Raw genomic sequence first — 14,099 nt, forward strand, 5'->3', positions numbered from 1 at the left:
CTGAGGCCGAAATGACAGTTGAGGAGGGAGGGGCCTCTTCCTTCAGGCAGTCCAAGATGTTGCTGGTCTGCCCGATGGCTCCCTCTGAGGCCGAGATGACAGTTGAGGAGGGAGGGGCCTCTTCCTTCAGGCAGTCCAAGATGTTGCTGGTCTGCCTGATGGCTCCCTCTGAGGCCGAGATGACAGTTGAGGAGGGAGGGGCCTCTTCCTTCAGGCAGTCCAAGATGTTGCTGGTCTGCCTGATGGCTCCCTCTGAGGCCGAGATGACAGTTGAGGAGGGAGGGGCCTCTTCCTTCAGGCAGTCCAAGATGTTGCTGGTCTGCCCGATGGCTCCCTCTGAGGCCGAGATGACAGTTGAGGAGGGAGGGGCCTCTTCCTTCAGGCAGTCCAAGATGTTGCTGGTCTGCCTGATGGCTCCCTCTGAGGCCGAGATGACAGTTAAAGGAGGGAGGGGCCTCTTCCTTCAGGCAGTCCCTGATGTTGCTGGGTCTGCCTGATGGCTCCCTCTGAGGCCGAGATGACAGTTGAGGAGGGAGGGGCCTCTTCCTTCAGGCAGTCCCTGATGTTGCTGGGTCTGCCCGATGGCTCCCTCTGAGGCCGAGATGACAGTTGAGGAGGGAGGGGCCTCTTCCTTCAGGCAGTCCAAGATGTTGCTGGTCTGCCTGATGGCTCCCTCTGAGGCCGAGATGACAGTTAAAGGAGGGAGGGGCCTCTTCCTTCAGGCAGTCCCTGATGTTGCTGGGTCTGCCTGATGGCTCCCTCTGAGGCCGAGATGACAGTTGAGGAGGGAGGGGCCTCTTCCTTCAGGCAGTCCCTGATGTTGCTGGGTCTGCCTGATGGCTCCCTCTGAGGCCGAGATGACAGTTGAGGAGGGAGGGGCCTCTTCCTTTTTTTTTTTTTTTTTTTTTTTTTTTTTTTTTTTTTTCCTATTTTGGATGAGATCATATTGAATATAAGCACCATTAATGTATAGGAGCTACAGGCAATACAAACTGAATTCAGATAACTAAGATGTTCAGATATCCAATAGTCTAATACTGGAAGAATCTATAGCATGTACACATTGACTTTTAAGTATACCTGTGGTCAGTAGGACAGTTAACAAAGACTAGATAAATTAGCCCATTCATCAATACTATCTGTTCTGAACATTTGTATGCTACTATGATACTAGAAAATATTTGGAGACATTTGAATTCTGCTTATATCTAGTCCCTATTATTTGCCTACTGCTTACAGAACTTTTCATATGAAAGCAAAGTACGGAACTTGCTCGTATTATGAGGCATTTCAGCTTCAAAACTGGCCATGAAATTGAGGAAGAATATTGTTTCTACTAACAACGTATCTGCTCCTCAAACTCAAGTCCACCATTTCATTACTTTGTTCAGTCACACAATGACACAGAAATGAGTGACTGTTATTTGATACATCAGCAATTAAGGTACTAAAAGACAATTCTAGTTATTTAAAACATTGAAATGCTTTCATGAAGCATCCTGGTAGAGGCAGTTTTCCAGAAGAACTCATCTCTGACCCACACAATCACACCAAAAGACATCATGGCTGTGACCTGCATGAGTATGGCAGGTTAGATAAAAGAATAAGAGTGGCTATGATGGTTTGACCCTCAGGAATGTACTGCACTCTCATGGACTTCCCCTTTTAATTCTTGGTTCAAAGTAGAATATATGAAAATATGAAGGTGTCTTACACTAAATTAGTTCACTGGCCCATCTAGTTCATTGCTGTCACTTTGGATGGCGACCTAATTGTGATATTAGCTTTCTTTTTACCTAAATATCTTACAGAATGGGGCTGAAATCATGTATCAAAGTGCTTAGCATATCCCAAACACAAAGCTCTGTGCAATGTCCCCCTACTCAGCAGCATCCAAACTCCAAGGGTGATGCCAGAGACATTTACAGGCCAGGGTATGATGACCAGGTAGTGCCCAGCATCCAAAAACAGATGTATGTGCTCATACCCCTGAGCTGCATGTGTATGTATCATTAACAGGATTACAGTTAATATTTACTGTACTTTTGTTCAAAGCCAAAAGTCTGAAGAAGCACAGATTTTATGTGTGTGTGTGTGCGCGCACACATGCGCAGTGGGAATCTTATTTACAACCTTTACTAGCTCTTCTTTATGAATTAATGGTAACAAAGCTTAAGTTTTGATGGCACAGTGGTTAAATGCCAGTACTGCATCCACAAGGTTGTGAGTTCGATCTCAGGGCTCCAAGGTTGACTCAGCCTTCCATTCTTTCGTAGGTCAGTAAAATGAGTACCCAGCTTGTTGGGGGCAATTGGCTTACACATTGTAAACCGCTTAGAGAGTGCTGAGTTCACTTATAAGTGGTATAGAAATGTAAATGCTTTTACTATTGCTATTGCTAACAAACACAGAGGGAAAGTAATGTATGTTGCTGACTGAAGTCCATCTTCAGCTAGTGTGGTGTAGTGGTTTGAGTGTTTGACTGTGACTCTGGAGACCAGGGTTTGAATCCCTGCTTGGCCATGTAAACTCATTGGGCGACCTTGGGCAAGTCACATTCTCTCAGCTTCAGACAATGGTAAGGGTAAACCCCCTCTTAAGAGTTATAGTCTTATGGTCCCCATAAGTCAGAAACAACTTGAAGGCACACAACAACAACAATGTCCATCTTAAACAAGTCACAGCACCAGGTCTGAAAAAGACTAACCATTCTTCCACTCTGGAGGCCAGTGTTAAGTATCTTACAAAGACCTCTCCAAACACATGCAATGGATAAAAAATGGGCAAGGAAAGGCAAAGATTCTAGTACTGTATTCCTTTCTTCACTCCTAAAAATGCTAAGAAAACTTCAGTAACTTCATTTTAATATTACTATTAATATTTGGAGAAATACATACATACATACATACATACATACATGAAAATGAAATGGAGTGGAATTGCCCTTTTATCAATTTCCCTTTACCTCCTAAGACACAATCTTTAAGTTGTACATTCCCACTTCACGTGCTAACCTGCATGTCTAGAAAATGGTATGACACAAACAGAAAACAAAGGAGAGTGACCTACTCAGGTCAGACAAAAGACTGGTAAAAACAGTGCCATGTTTACAGAAGCAGTTCTGAGTTTTATTTAAAATTGACACTCCTAGTTCCTGGCTTCTGGTCTTCTGCACACGTAGTAGGTTTTACATCTTACCACTCTGAATGGACATTATGCACAGAAAAGTGTGCAGGAGAATTGCAGCAGATTTTTGCTTTATATACTGTTCTAATCATTGAAGAAATGGGCATTAAAGAGGTTAGCCATTTTTTGTTGTTTATTGTAGCAGGTGACAAGTTAATTTAATGTGATTTCTGGCTCAAGGACATCTGGAAAGTAATGATCTTTTAATTCATTTAACAGCCCCACCTGTATTTGTATTTCTGCAGCTGTGAATCTGTAAGCATGCAGCAAGATCTCAAACAGCATTTGTAATTTTTTCATAAAGTTGAAGCCAGTCCACCCCCTCTCTTTTGATTCATGTTAATATGAAAGGCCTGACCAAATCTGCATGATATCCTGGCACTTTAGATGATCTGGCATCCTTGAAAACCTTTCTATTCCTCTTTTTCCTCCTCCTCTTTTTTTCCTTTACATACACTCTTTTGTTTGAACATAAACCCTTAAAATGTCTATTCTGACTCAAGGTGCAGTTGGGTAACAGATACAGATAGCTGCAAATATAATTGAAAATATAGGAATAATCATACTGGTCTCTCTTAAAGGGGTGTTGCAAGGATTATTGAAAAGCAATGCATTTAACAAATACTGAATGTTATCTATTTATTTTATTTCTATGCTGCCTTTCTCCCAAAAGGAACCCAAGGAGGCTCACAATAAATTATTATCAACTGCAGGTATAATCAAGTAACATACATTATTTTATCCTCTCATTCTCTTTGCCAACATGAAAGGGGTGGTAGATTTGTTGTTCCATGAACCAGTGAACTGCGAAGGATTTACAAGAGGATTGTGTAAACAGCAAAACCACAAAACAAATTAAATACCTAATAGACTGGTCTTACACATGCACATACAAGTTGAGTATCCCTTATTTGAAATGCCTGGCACCACAAGTATTTCACAGTTCAGATTTTGGAATATTTTGGATTTTGGAATACAAGTAGTGTTGTATGTACTGTACTTGTGAGGCCAAAAGAGACTTGTTGAAGCAGTAGCTGCAGTGCTTCTTCTCATTCTTTCGCAAGGTGGAACTGGAAGGCTGATTTTATTTACTTATTTATTTCCATGATTAATATCCCACCTTTCTCTCACAGTGGGATTCAATCATGAGCTCCCTGGACATCTATACTGTATTTTTTCCACGTGAGGCTGGAGAGAGACACACAAAAGGCACATGAGAGGCCTGGAGAGAGACATGAGGCTGGAGAAAGATGTGAGGATCTGTGAAATGGTGGCAATCCAAGCATAGTGCTTGGATCGAATCCACCCCTCCCACCTTTTCACAGATCCTAAAATTTATCTCCAGCCATGCATTGCTTGCATTTCTCTCTAGCCTTATGTCTCTTTCCAACTGCACTGGGAGGAAACTGCAGTACAGATCTCTGGGGAGCCAGTAGCTTTTTGATTTCACCTTGCAGGTGGATGAGCAGGAGCGCTGCAGCTGTCACCTCAAAGTATTATGTCAGTACTCAAAACGTTTAAGATACTGGAGCATTCTGGATTTCAGATTTTTGAATAAGAGATTCACAACTTGTATATCAATTACAGTCCGTCCTCGCCTTACGCGGGGGATCCGTTCTGGATCCCTCCGCGTAAGGCGAATTCCGCCTATGCTCAAGCCCCATTGGAAACAATGGGGCTTGTGCGCGGTGGCGCGCGGGCCCATTCAATTGAATGGGACGCGCCGCCCCTTCCGCCCTGCGCGCGTGCCGCGGCTTGAGTGCGTATGCTCAAGGCCGCGTATGGCGCGCCCGCGTATGGCGCGGGCGCACTGTACTCTGCTGTTACTAACAATACTATTTAGCATATATAACCCATGTTTGCTCTCAGTAATCCTTGCAACAATCTTTTAAAATATGTCAACATGATTCTTCCTGTATCATAAATTTGGGCAGTGCAAAAAGAACACCAGAGCAAATGCTAAGGGAGTAGCAGCTGCCTAAATTTCTTATAGATGAGGTTTTGAAAATTTGATACAAAGATTTCTTAGGCTCACATGCTCAGACACTATGAGGCTTGGTACCTGGAAGACTGAAAGAAGGACATCATTAAGGAAGAGGAAGACCAGATAGTGGCAATCAGAGTACAACCAAAGCAAGTGTAATAAGTAGTCAGATCACCAAGCAAGTATAATTTGGCTTACTCTGGCCTAAGAAGCTTCCCAAGTGGTCCAAATCAAATTGACATCCTTGCATTTCCCTTCTTTAAAAAGACTTAGATGGTGGCACTACCTCTCACCAGTTGCAGACTGATCATTCTCATGACACATTACAGACTGGTGATTTGCTATAATCAGAAATCCTGACAGTGGCTCAGCTACATCAGGTTTCATTTAATGCTACTTAATAAACATATCACTGAAAGTAACCTGAGGTGAAATGAAAATCCCACTTGTGCTGTTATTCACATAATGCGTTCATTAATATATCACAATAAGCCATGGTCTGATGTTCAGGCCACAAACTGCATAGTGTATGACCAAATAAAATGTGGCTTGTCTTCTCCATTTCTAGATGTTTCTTTCCTGCCCCTTATGGCAGGTCCTATTTCAGCTGGGGAAATACGGTAGAGACAAGTCACAGTTGTGCATTCAAACATCATTGTAAGCCATGGTTTAAACAAGCCAAGGGCTTGTTAGTCAGCAACAAGTTATGGGTTCAAACTGTAGTTATGCTGGGGATGTGTACATCAGAAGAAGCCTCAAACCAGTGCTCATGTAATGTGAAGATGCTAACAGAAATATTGGTGCTCAAAGTACTCTGGATAGAGTAGTTCCTTGTCCATACTGAATAAAAATTTATAAAACAATGGCAAATGTTTGCACAGGACTTCAATTAGACAGATGCATATTCTGAAATACAAGTGAGGCTATAAAATAAATGACAAATAAATGTTAGCATTCTCCAGATGGCTAAGATCTATAATCTACAATAAATACCCTATTTATCAGCTGTTACAATTATTTTTGAAACAGAGAATGCAATTGTCAAGAGTCAAGCCCATGGGACATAATAAATGCACAAAGCCAAAAACCTTACAAAGCTCAAAAGTACAAGATCCTTCTAAAAAGAGGGAAGGCAGAAGAGAAACATATTATGACCTTTCTTCATAAAGCTGATTTGTATGTGTATAGTAGGTCTTCAGTAAAATTTACATGACATATTACAAAAATCATAATAATGAAAGTAAGAAGCAATTAACAGAGTAGTAGCAATGACCATCAGCCATAAAAACAATGGCTATTGGGAGAAATAAAGTATTAACTGGGGAGAGTGATGCTTGTTGTTGTTGTTAGCTGCCATCATGATGAAATAAAATTAGTCTTTATTGATTGATTGGAAGCTGCTGATTACAATCAGAAACATTACTGTAATCTATCTGTTCCCACAAATGTCAAGTTAATGCGAAATCTAGTGGTTAGCGTTAGTGGCTTATATATGGAAGAAACCCAGACTCAAATCTCCATTTAGCCATGAAGCTCAGTTATCTTCTCTTGCCCTTACTAAGTTTAGAGGTTTGTTAATAAAAGATGAGAGGGAGGGAGGTTAACAGTAAATGGCTCAGATGCAAGTATATTTATCCTTACAACTTCCCTGCCAGGTAAAATACTACATTATATGGATAACTGAGACTAAAATCTACTATGATCCTGACAAAGCCTTCTAGTCAGGTGTATACTCCTCAGTTTCTGAGGAGAAATGAGAAAAAATGGGCCAAATTCGGAGCTTTGAAGATCTAACTCAGGCCACAAGAGCCTATCAGATTTCAACAGCAACCTGCACTCACCTATGGTGTCACTAGACAACATAATATACTTAAATATATGAAAAAGATAATGTAGTACAGTACACTAAATAACATAATATACTTAAATAACATATAGGATGAATCTCCCTTATCTAAAATGTTTGGGACCAGAAGTGTTTTTGAATTTTGGAATCTTTGCATATACTGTACATAATAACATTTGGAGATAGGGCCCAAATTTGAACATGAAATTTATTAATGTTTCATATACCCCTTATACACAGTGCCTAAAGGTAATTTTATACATAATAATTTTAATAATAATGTGCATGGAACAAAATTTGTGTACACTGAACCATCAGAAAGCAAAAGTGTCACTATCTCAATCACTCATGTAGACAATTTTGGATTTTGGAATTCCAGGTAAGGCAGATTCAACCTGTCATACTACTTCTGCATTATTTTGCAATCTTAGGAAACTATCAATCATCACAGTATTTATAAACATTATGTTTATTATTATTATTTAAGATTACAGAGATAGGAAAGGGTTATCAAACTTTGCAGAATTTAAACAAAATCATTTTATTACAACAATTAAGGAACCATCTTATATTTCATCTGAATGACATATTTCATTGTTTTTCAGTGGGGCAACCATACCCATTAGTTTATGGAAAGAGATGTGCTCAACTAAGAGCTTGTACAGATAGGCACTTTGTGCCGGCCTGTGGTAGGGCACAGTGTCCGCATGCTGTGTGCCCTAACCCTGCCCAGGGCGTCATGATGGCACACGCTCTTCCACATGATGCAACACCAAAGGGGCATCATAAAGTCGTGCCGCTGTGGTTATCGCACCCTATAGAGGGCACAAAAAGGAGCCGCTTTTGGCAGCTCCTTTTGGCACTCTCCGGAGGCCGGATCAGGGGCACTGCGTGAGGTTGCCACAGCCATGATCCGGCAAGTAAAGGCGAAGCTACATGCCGCCCATCTGTACAGCCGTTACCTTACTTTTCTGCTTTGTGCCTGTAATAAGATAGTTAAGCCTTCTTTATCCTATGCTACATCTTAGGCAATCCTCTTCCAGCTTTGTTTCAATAAAGCTACACTTGCCTGATAGAATCTACACAAGGATTTATTTTCTCCTTTCTCCTAAGAACTCCCGATTTTCCCCTTTCTCCTAAGACTGTAAAACAGTAAAATAGTGATGGGGTCCTTTCCTTTACTATGCTTAGCTCAGAAATCACTGCAGCACCTGTAGCAAATACAACTGGGAGACTGAGCAGGACCTAGTGCTCACAAAATCTGGACTACAAATTCATGGTGTCAGTGTGCTTCATCCTGATCTGATTAAAAACGCACTAGGACTTTTCTAGTCCTTTCCCCCAGCATTCAACACAAGTGCTGGGCAGGAAACAATACTGGGCATCTTCTCAAAGTTGCGTTCCATAATACCCAGCTGTTCAGTAAAACAATGGGAAAATTCACCTATACAAACTAAGTCAGAGAACCCAGACCTGCTAAATCCAAAATCAGTCAGTGCAATGTCACTCTTGCTCCAACCTCTGAACAGTAGAGTACATTAAATTCCTTATCCAACGCACTGCTGAATCACTGCATTTGGTACGTTGCTAGATTTAGCCCTGTTAACGTGAAGCAGACGTGCGGCCAGTGAACAGGATGACACATAAAACACGATTGACATTACACATGCACAGTGAATTCCAAGGGAACAAACGAAAACACATGCCTAGTTATATCAACATTACCAAATAAGGTTCATGCTATAGAACATGCATTGATTCCTATACACTCAAAACGACTGGAGAGAAAAATAACAGGTAGCAGTTTCTATCTGACAGCAGCAGTAAGAATGGAGAGTGAGCCACAGTAGCTGAAAAATGAAATTGAGAAGCACATGTAAATGTTTGCAAGCCCACATTCAGGCCTTCAGAAGGCTTAACTGGGAATATGCTGAGGGAGTTACATTTTCTTGCAAAAACTGGAAAATCTACAAACTAAGCTGCCTAAAAGCAGGTGAGGAAATTTTAAAAAGGAGACTTCTGGTATCATTATGACTAACCAATTTATTTTAGCATATGCTTCTGTCTACTTTCCTCCTGTGGTATGTGGATAAATAAGATTTTGGCTGTAAAAATGGTTAGTCCTGCCTGCCTCAGTACAAAGTGTCATCAGAGCCTGTCTGCTAGTGCTGCTTGATAGAGCTCAGTGAAAACTTCTTTCAAGTATCACAGATATAACAATATCTAATTAACAGATATTGTTCCATTCTGAATATGATTTAAGATACCAATAAACAGAACGCACTGAAAAAGCATTCACCTCACTATTGCTGGGTCAAATTATTCAACCTTTACTGTTTTCAACATAGGAAAAATGCCCCCATTCAGGATTAGATTAATTTGGGATGGGAAGACAAAATACTAAAACTTTAAAAAGAGTTGAGCTCAATTTTCAAAACAGATTAACTTAGTTTTAAAGATGGGGTGACTGAGAGTTGTTTTTCCCCCCTTTCTAATCCCCCTTTTCTCTTTTTGCTTGCTTGTTTTGGATAGGAAAAAAAGATCTTTACCATTAATTCATTTCCAGCAGTAAAACCATCTAATTAATGGTTCCCAGAAACATTCTTGGAGTGGGTGAAGATGGCCACCCCCCCTCTTTTTGTATATAAAGGGTTTATTTCCCACTTTTATTCCCCACTAAGAGCAAGGAGAAGTGGTTCTAGATACTGGTATCATGAATTGACTCCATACCTTGTATTTCGAAGTGTCCCAGTTATGAACCAGCCGGGCAGGAATTAGAAAGCTGTCATCCACATGACAGACACTGCAGTAGTACCATCCACTGTAGCTGCAGACTTTTGCCTTGCCGTTGGACAGGCCTATGGAGCGCTGGCAACCTGGCAACAGAAAAAGTTGAAAGACAGACTTTTTAACACTTGAAATGAATTTTCACAAACTCACTTAGCTGTGTTTCAGTATCAGAGTATTTACAAACTACTTACAAGATGAACTAACTTCCAAAAGAAACACAAGGATAGCTTTATCACTGGAAAGAGAGACTGAGAATTGCTTGCATGCCACTCTATGCTATTCACCCATTAATTTTTAAAATGTTGTAGAATAGGTTTAAGATTCACTCTACTGCACCAATGTCAACCAAATGGCAATTGGTCAGATCATCTCCTAAAGAACATCACCTACTCTCTTGGTTGGTTGCTATGACAAGGGGCAAGAAGTGTGTGTAGGGAGCCTGAGGTAAGAGACATTGGTTTGAGGAATGGATTAGGATGGCAGAAAAGAGATCAGGTCTAAACCTTCCATTTTCTCAAACAGCCCTGTCACGTGAAATTAAAAAACACAGAAACTAGTTGTTCAGCTCTAGGGTGTAATTATCACTCTCTGCACTATAAAGTCCAAAAGGACCACCGATAAACAAGAAGAAAATGTATGCACTGGAACCTACACATTCCTGTATATTCGTCAAAGTTTCTATCTTGGCCCCACTTCTCATCCAAACAAGGAGATTTAATTGCTCATCAAGGAGATTTAATTGTTTTAAGAAGTTTAATCCCTGGTCTCCCAGCTATATAAAACTGATTTTAATTTTATTACATCAGTCACTATGGATGCTTCCAGATAAGGCCTTTCTCCTACAATAACCCCACCTCATTTATGGAAATCTACCAGATGACTTTGATCAGAATCCTTTTGGTGACTGACAATGCTGTAACTGAGAGTGGTTTAAGTACTTTTTCAGAGTTTGTGCAAGGAGGTATCCCATACCTACATGATGCAAATTCCCTCCTCCAACCCAAATGGCCATTGATTGGTCACATAGGTGCACTGGCACTGTTTGGGTGCTGTTGCATTGCTGATGAAACAAGTTCTGCTTCCATCCTCCTGGATTTCCATCAGTGGAGATATGCCAGCAGAGTGTTATGCTCTGACAGCATTAAACAAGATCTCAGACTTATAAGCCTTCTGTGTTTTCTGTTCTTCCATCTTCTTTTCCTTGCACACACATACAAGCACTCATTCAGGAAGAAAATAATAATTCATGCACAGTGTCTTCTGACTGACAGTTATAGGCACTGTCCATCTATAAGTTGTCTAAGAGCTTCGTTCAAGCCCCCATTGTTTAGCCTGTGGAAGTTTTTAATTCTGGAGCAATTGTTGTTGCAGCTACTGCAACGGAGAGTAAACTTTGTGAGGAAGAGAACAGGTCAAAGAAATTATGAAAGGAAGGGCAAATAGTACTGGAGGGCACAAAAGCTTCTTTTGCAGAAACTGACTTCATAAACCATAAGGATTTACAACTACAGAAATCCAAGTTCTTTGCAAGATCCCAGTGAGAGCATTCTATATATATGCAATTGTGAAAAAGGCAAGCAAGTTGGCTTGTTGCTTCCTTCCTGAAGAACTTTTTATCTTCCCCTTTAGTCTACAACCTCTCACAAGGAAGCAATTTCTGCTAAACCTGTTCTCATGTAGTACAGCCATTTGCGTCCCACTTGATTTGTACTTGCCCTCTATTTCCTTGACAACACATTTTTGACCTGGGTCATGGAGCATAAGACACACAACAGCCCATGTCAGTGAGTGATTTATAAAATAACAAATGTAAGAAGGAAGCAGTGCAGAAGTAGAGCAGGATCTTCTCTTGCTAGACACGGTCTCTGTGACTGTTGTACTCTTAAACAACATGCAGAACTATTTACCAGCAGCAGCAACCTTTTTTCTTCTACCTGCTACAGGTTTTATTTCACAAGGCCTGTTATTTCTACTATAGCAAGTTATGAATGAAATTGATTCCTTTGGTGTTATGAGGTTAAAAGTGATATATAGTGATAAATGTATCTCAGCATCAGACATCAATTAACAAGCTATTTGTAAAAAAATATTGTGAAAAAAAGAGGAGACATGGTACAGTGCAAGGTTGAATACCTTGTCGCACAAAGAGGCTGGATTCTAAGAATTGCTTATACAATGGATTTCTACTCCTAGTTTCTTTTCCACTATTACATTTAATAGAATGGAATATCTTATGCGCATTGCAGGATTTTAGGGATGTAAATGGTTTATTTGAATGTGCAAGGGTGCCTTTGCTCGATCAGTAAATCTGACATTGACAAATGGTCAGAGTTGATTTTCAGACAGTATTAAACTTCCATGGAGCTTAATCTGTGATTTACAAAGCAAAAAAAAAATGTATTTCATATATAGTGGACACCACAGTACCTTTTCAACAAAGGTCTGAGTAAATTCTCCAACTGCTGACATTGTAATTCACCAGATATGACTTTTAAATATAGGACTGGACTATTTCCAATGCCAGTTTGAACTGGGATAGGTCAGCAGTGGCATTAACTTTGCATGGGAGCAGTCTTTGAATTTTGCAGCTGTCCATTTATTTTGAGACCACTGATAAACAGAAATGGATTCTCCATGTCCAAATAGTGGATAAAACACTAATATTGCAGCACTGTAAAAACAAATACCCAGTGGCTATTATTCACTGGATGCAGGTCCTAACAACCATTTAACACTTAAATGTATGAGACATGGGCAGCAACTTCACACAGGTTATCTTTTTGGAAATTTGGATGCATCTTGAAGTTTATGTATAAATTTCTACTCCATTATCTGCAAATTATGTTTACTTTTCCTTGTTCTTTCTTTCCTTAAAAGATTTTCAGCATAACAAAATAAAAAAAGTTAGCAGATTAATAATATATTCCCATGCATGTATACTCAAAAATAAAATACTGAGCTCAGTGGAGATTACTGACAAGTATGTGGGTACAGGATTGTAGCCTAAATACTTTACAGTTCCTCAATTCAGTTAGGTTTTCTTTAATCCAGTGGCAGCCAGCATTCAACAACAAAAAAGTTGAATAGAAGGTGCTTTTCAGATAAGGCCGTGCTGCAAAGTACATAAGCAAACTCTCCCTCATACCAACAATATAGCTGTTCATGACTTATGCACTATCTTCTTAGGTCATCTCCTCTGCAGGCATCAGAGCAGGAACTGTTGGCAGCCTGAGGACTTTTGCACATGGTTCTGGAGGCCATTTTGTCTAAATGATCAAAATCTGAGGGGGGAATGGATCTCCCACTGTGGACTGTGAGAATGTTGCAGAAAGCACAAGACAGCTATTCAGTATTTCATTGCACCATAAGGTTGTTGCTTGTTTAATAGCAAATGTTTGGTTAACGTGTGCAAGGGAGGATGCACAGCAAACAAATCACAAACCTACTTATGGTATGTTTGTTAACTTCAAAATCCAAGTCAATAAAACCTGAACGAAATACTACACCTGGTTATCTCGCAAAGGTGAACGTGCTGCAGGAGAAACCTTCACCTTTGAAACTGGCTGACTTTTTATTGCTAGGATTTCACAACATCAATATTGCAAAACAATGAAGTACAACACCGGGCATGCACTCACGCATCTGCTTTCCCCAAGTGCTAGTAGCAATAAAGGTAATGCAAGGTGAGGAACCACCCTTTCCAAAGCTGGTCTGACAACTCTTTTGCTACGTGGAGAGGAATAAGTCAAACAAGGAAAGTCAGTGTTTCCACAGGCAATGGCCATGCTGGCAAGAGAGAGGAGGGTTTCTGGGAAACATCATCTGAAAAGGAACTTTCTAAGCTCTCAGAGTTGTCATTGTTGTTAATTGAAACCATCAGGTTCCATGCAGAGTTTGGAAAAGTTATTTTCTTGACTACAAGTCCCATAATCCCTCCACCCAGCATGGTCAGTGTGACTGGGGGAATTCTGCAAACTGCAGTCCGGAAGAGTTAAATGTTTCACCACTGAACACCAATTGCTTGGACAAGGGGCAGAGTAGGGCTGTTGCTTTCACAGGCTTCCCAGAAATCAGGCAAAGTTTAAAAAAAGAGGGTGGACTAGGTGGGCCCTGGACCTGGTCCTGAATGAATTTTATGCTGAAACATCAGAGACTTGTAGTTTTCCATCTTTTGAATGTTAGGCCCCTCTGAATGGGTCTGTGGATGTCTTCTTTCCTGAGCCCCACTCCTGAGTGTTTAACCACTACTTCCACTATTCATACATGCCTGTACAACATGGGAAAGAATGACTA

General features: G+C 40.5%; 1 protein-coding gene across 3 annotated transcripts in view; it reads right to left on the minus strand.

Annotated features, from left to right (window-relative positions):
- LOC149305323 (pleckstrin homology domain-containing family M member 3-like) overlaps window positions 1-14,099 on the minus strand; it is a 99,349-nt gene that overhangs the window by 54,244 nt on the left and 31,006 nt on the right. For all 3 annotated transcript variants that reach the window (XM_089477869.1, XM_089477870.1, XM_089477871.1), the window contains one exon: window positions 9,747-9,892. In XM_089477869.1, the coding sequence (XP_089333995.1) occupies window positions 9,747-9,892 (146 nt within the window). The remainder of the gene's footprint in view (window positions 1-9,746; window positions 9,893-14,099) is intronic.

Source organism: Sceloporus occidentalis, unplaced genomic scaffold, assembly GCF_023333645.1.
Source record: "Sceloporus occidentalis isolate IW3139 unplaced genomic scaffold, rSceOcc1.0.p SCAF_12, whole genome shotgun sequence".
In the NCBI taxonomy this organism is placed as follows: domain Eukaryota; kingdom Metazoa; phylum Chordata; class Lepidosauria; order Squamata; family Phrynosomatidae; genus Sceloporus; species Sceloporus occidentalis.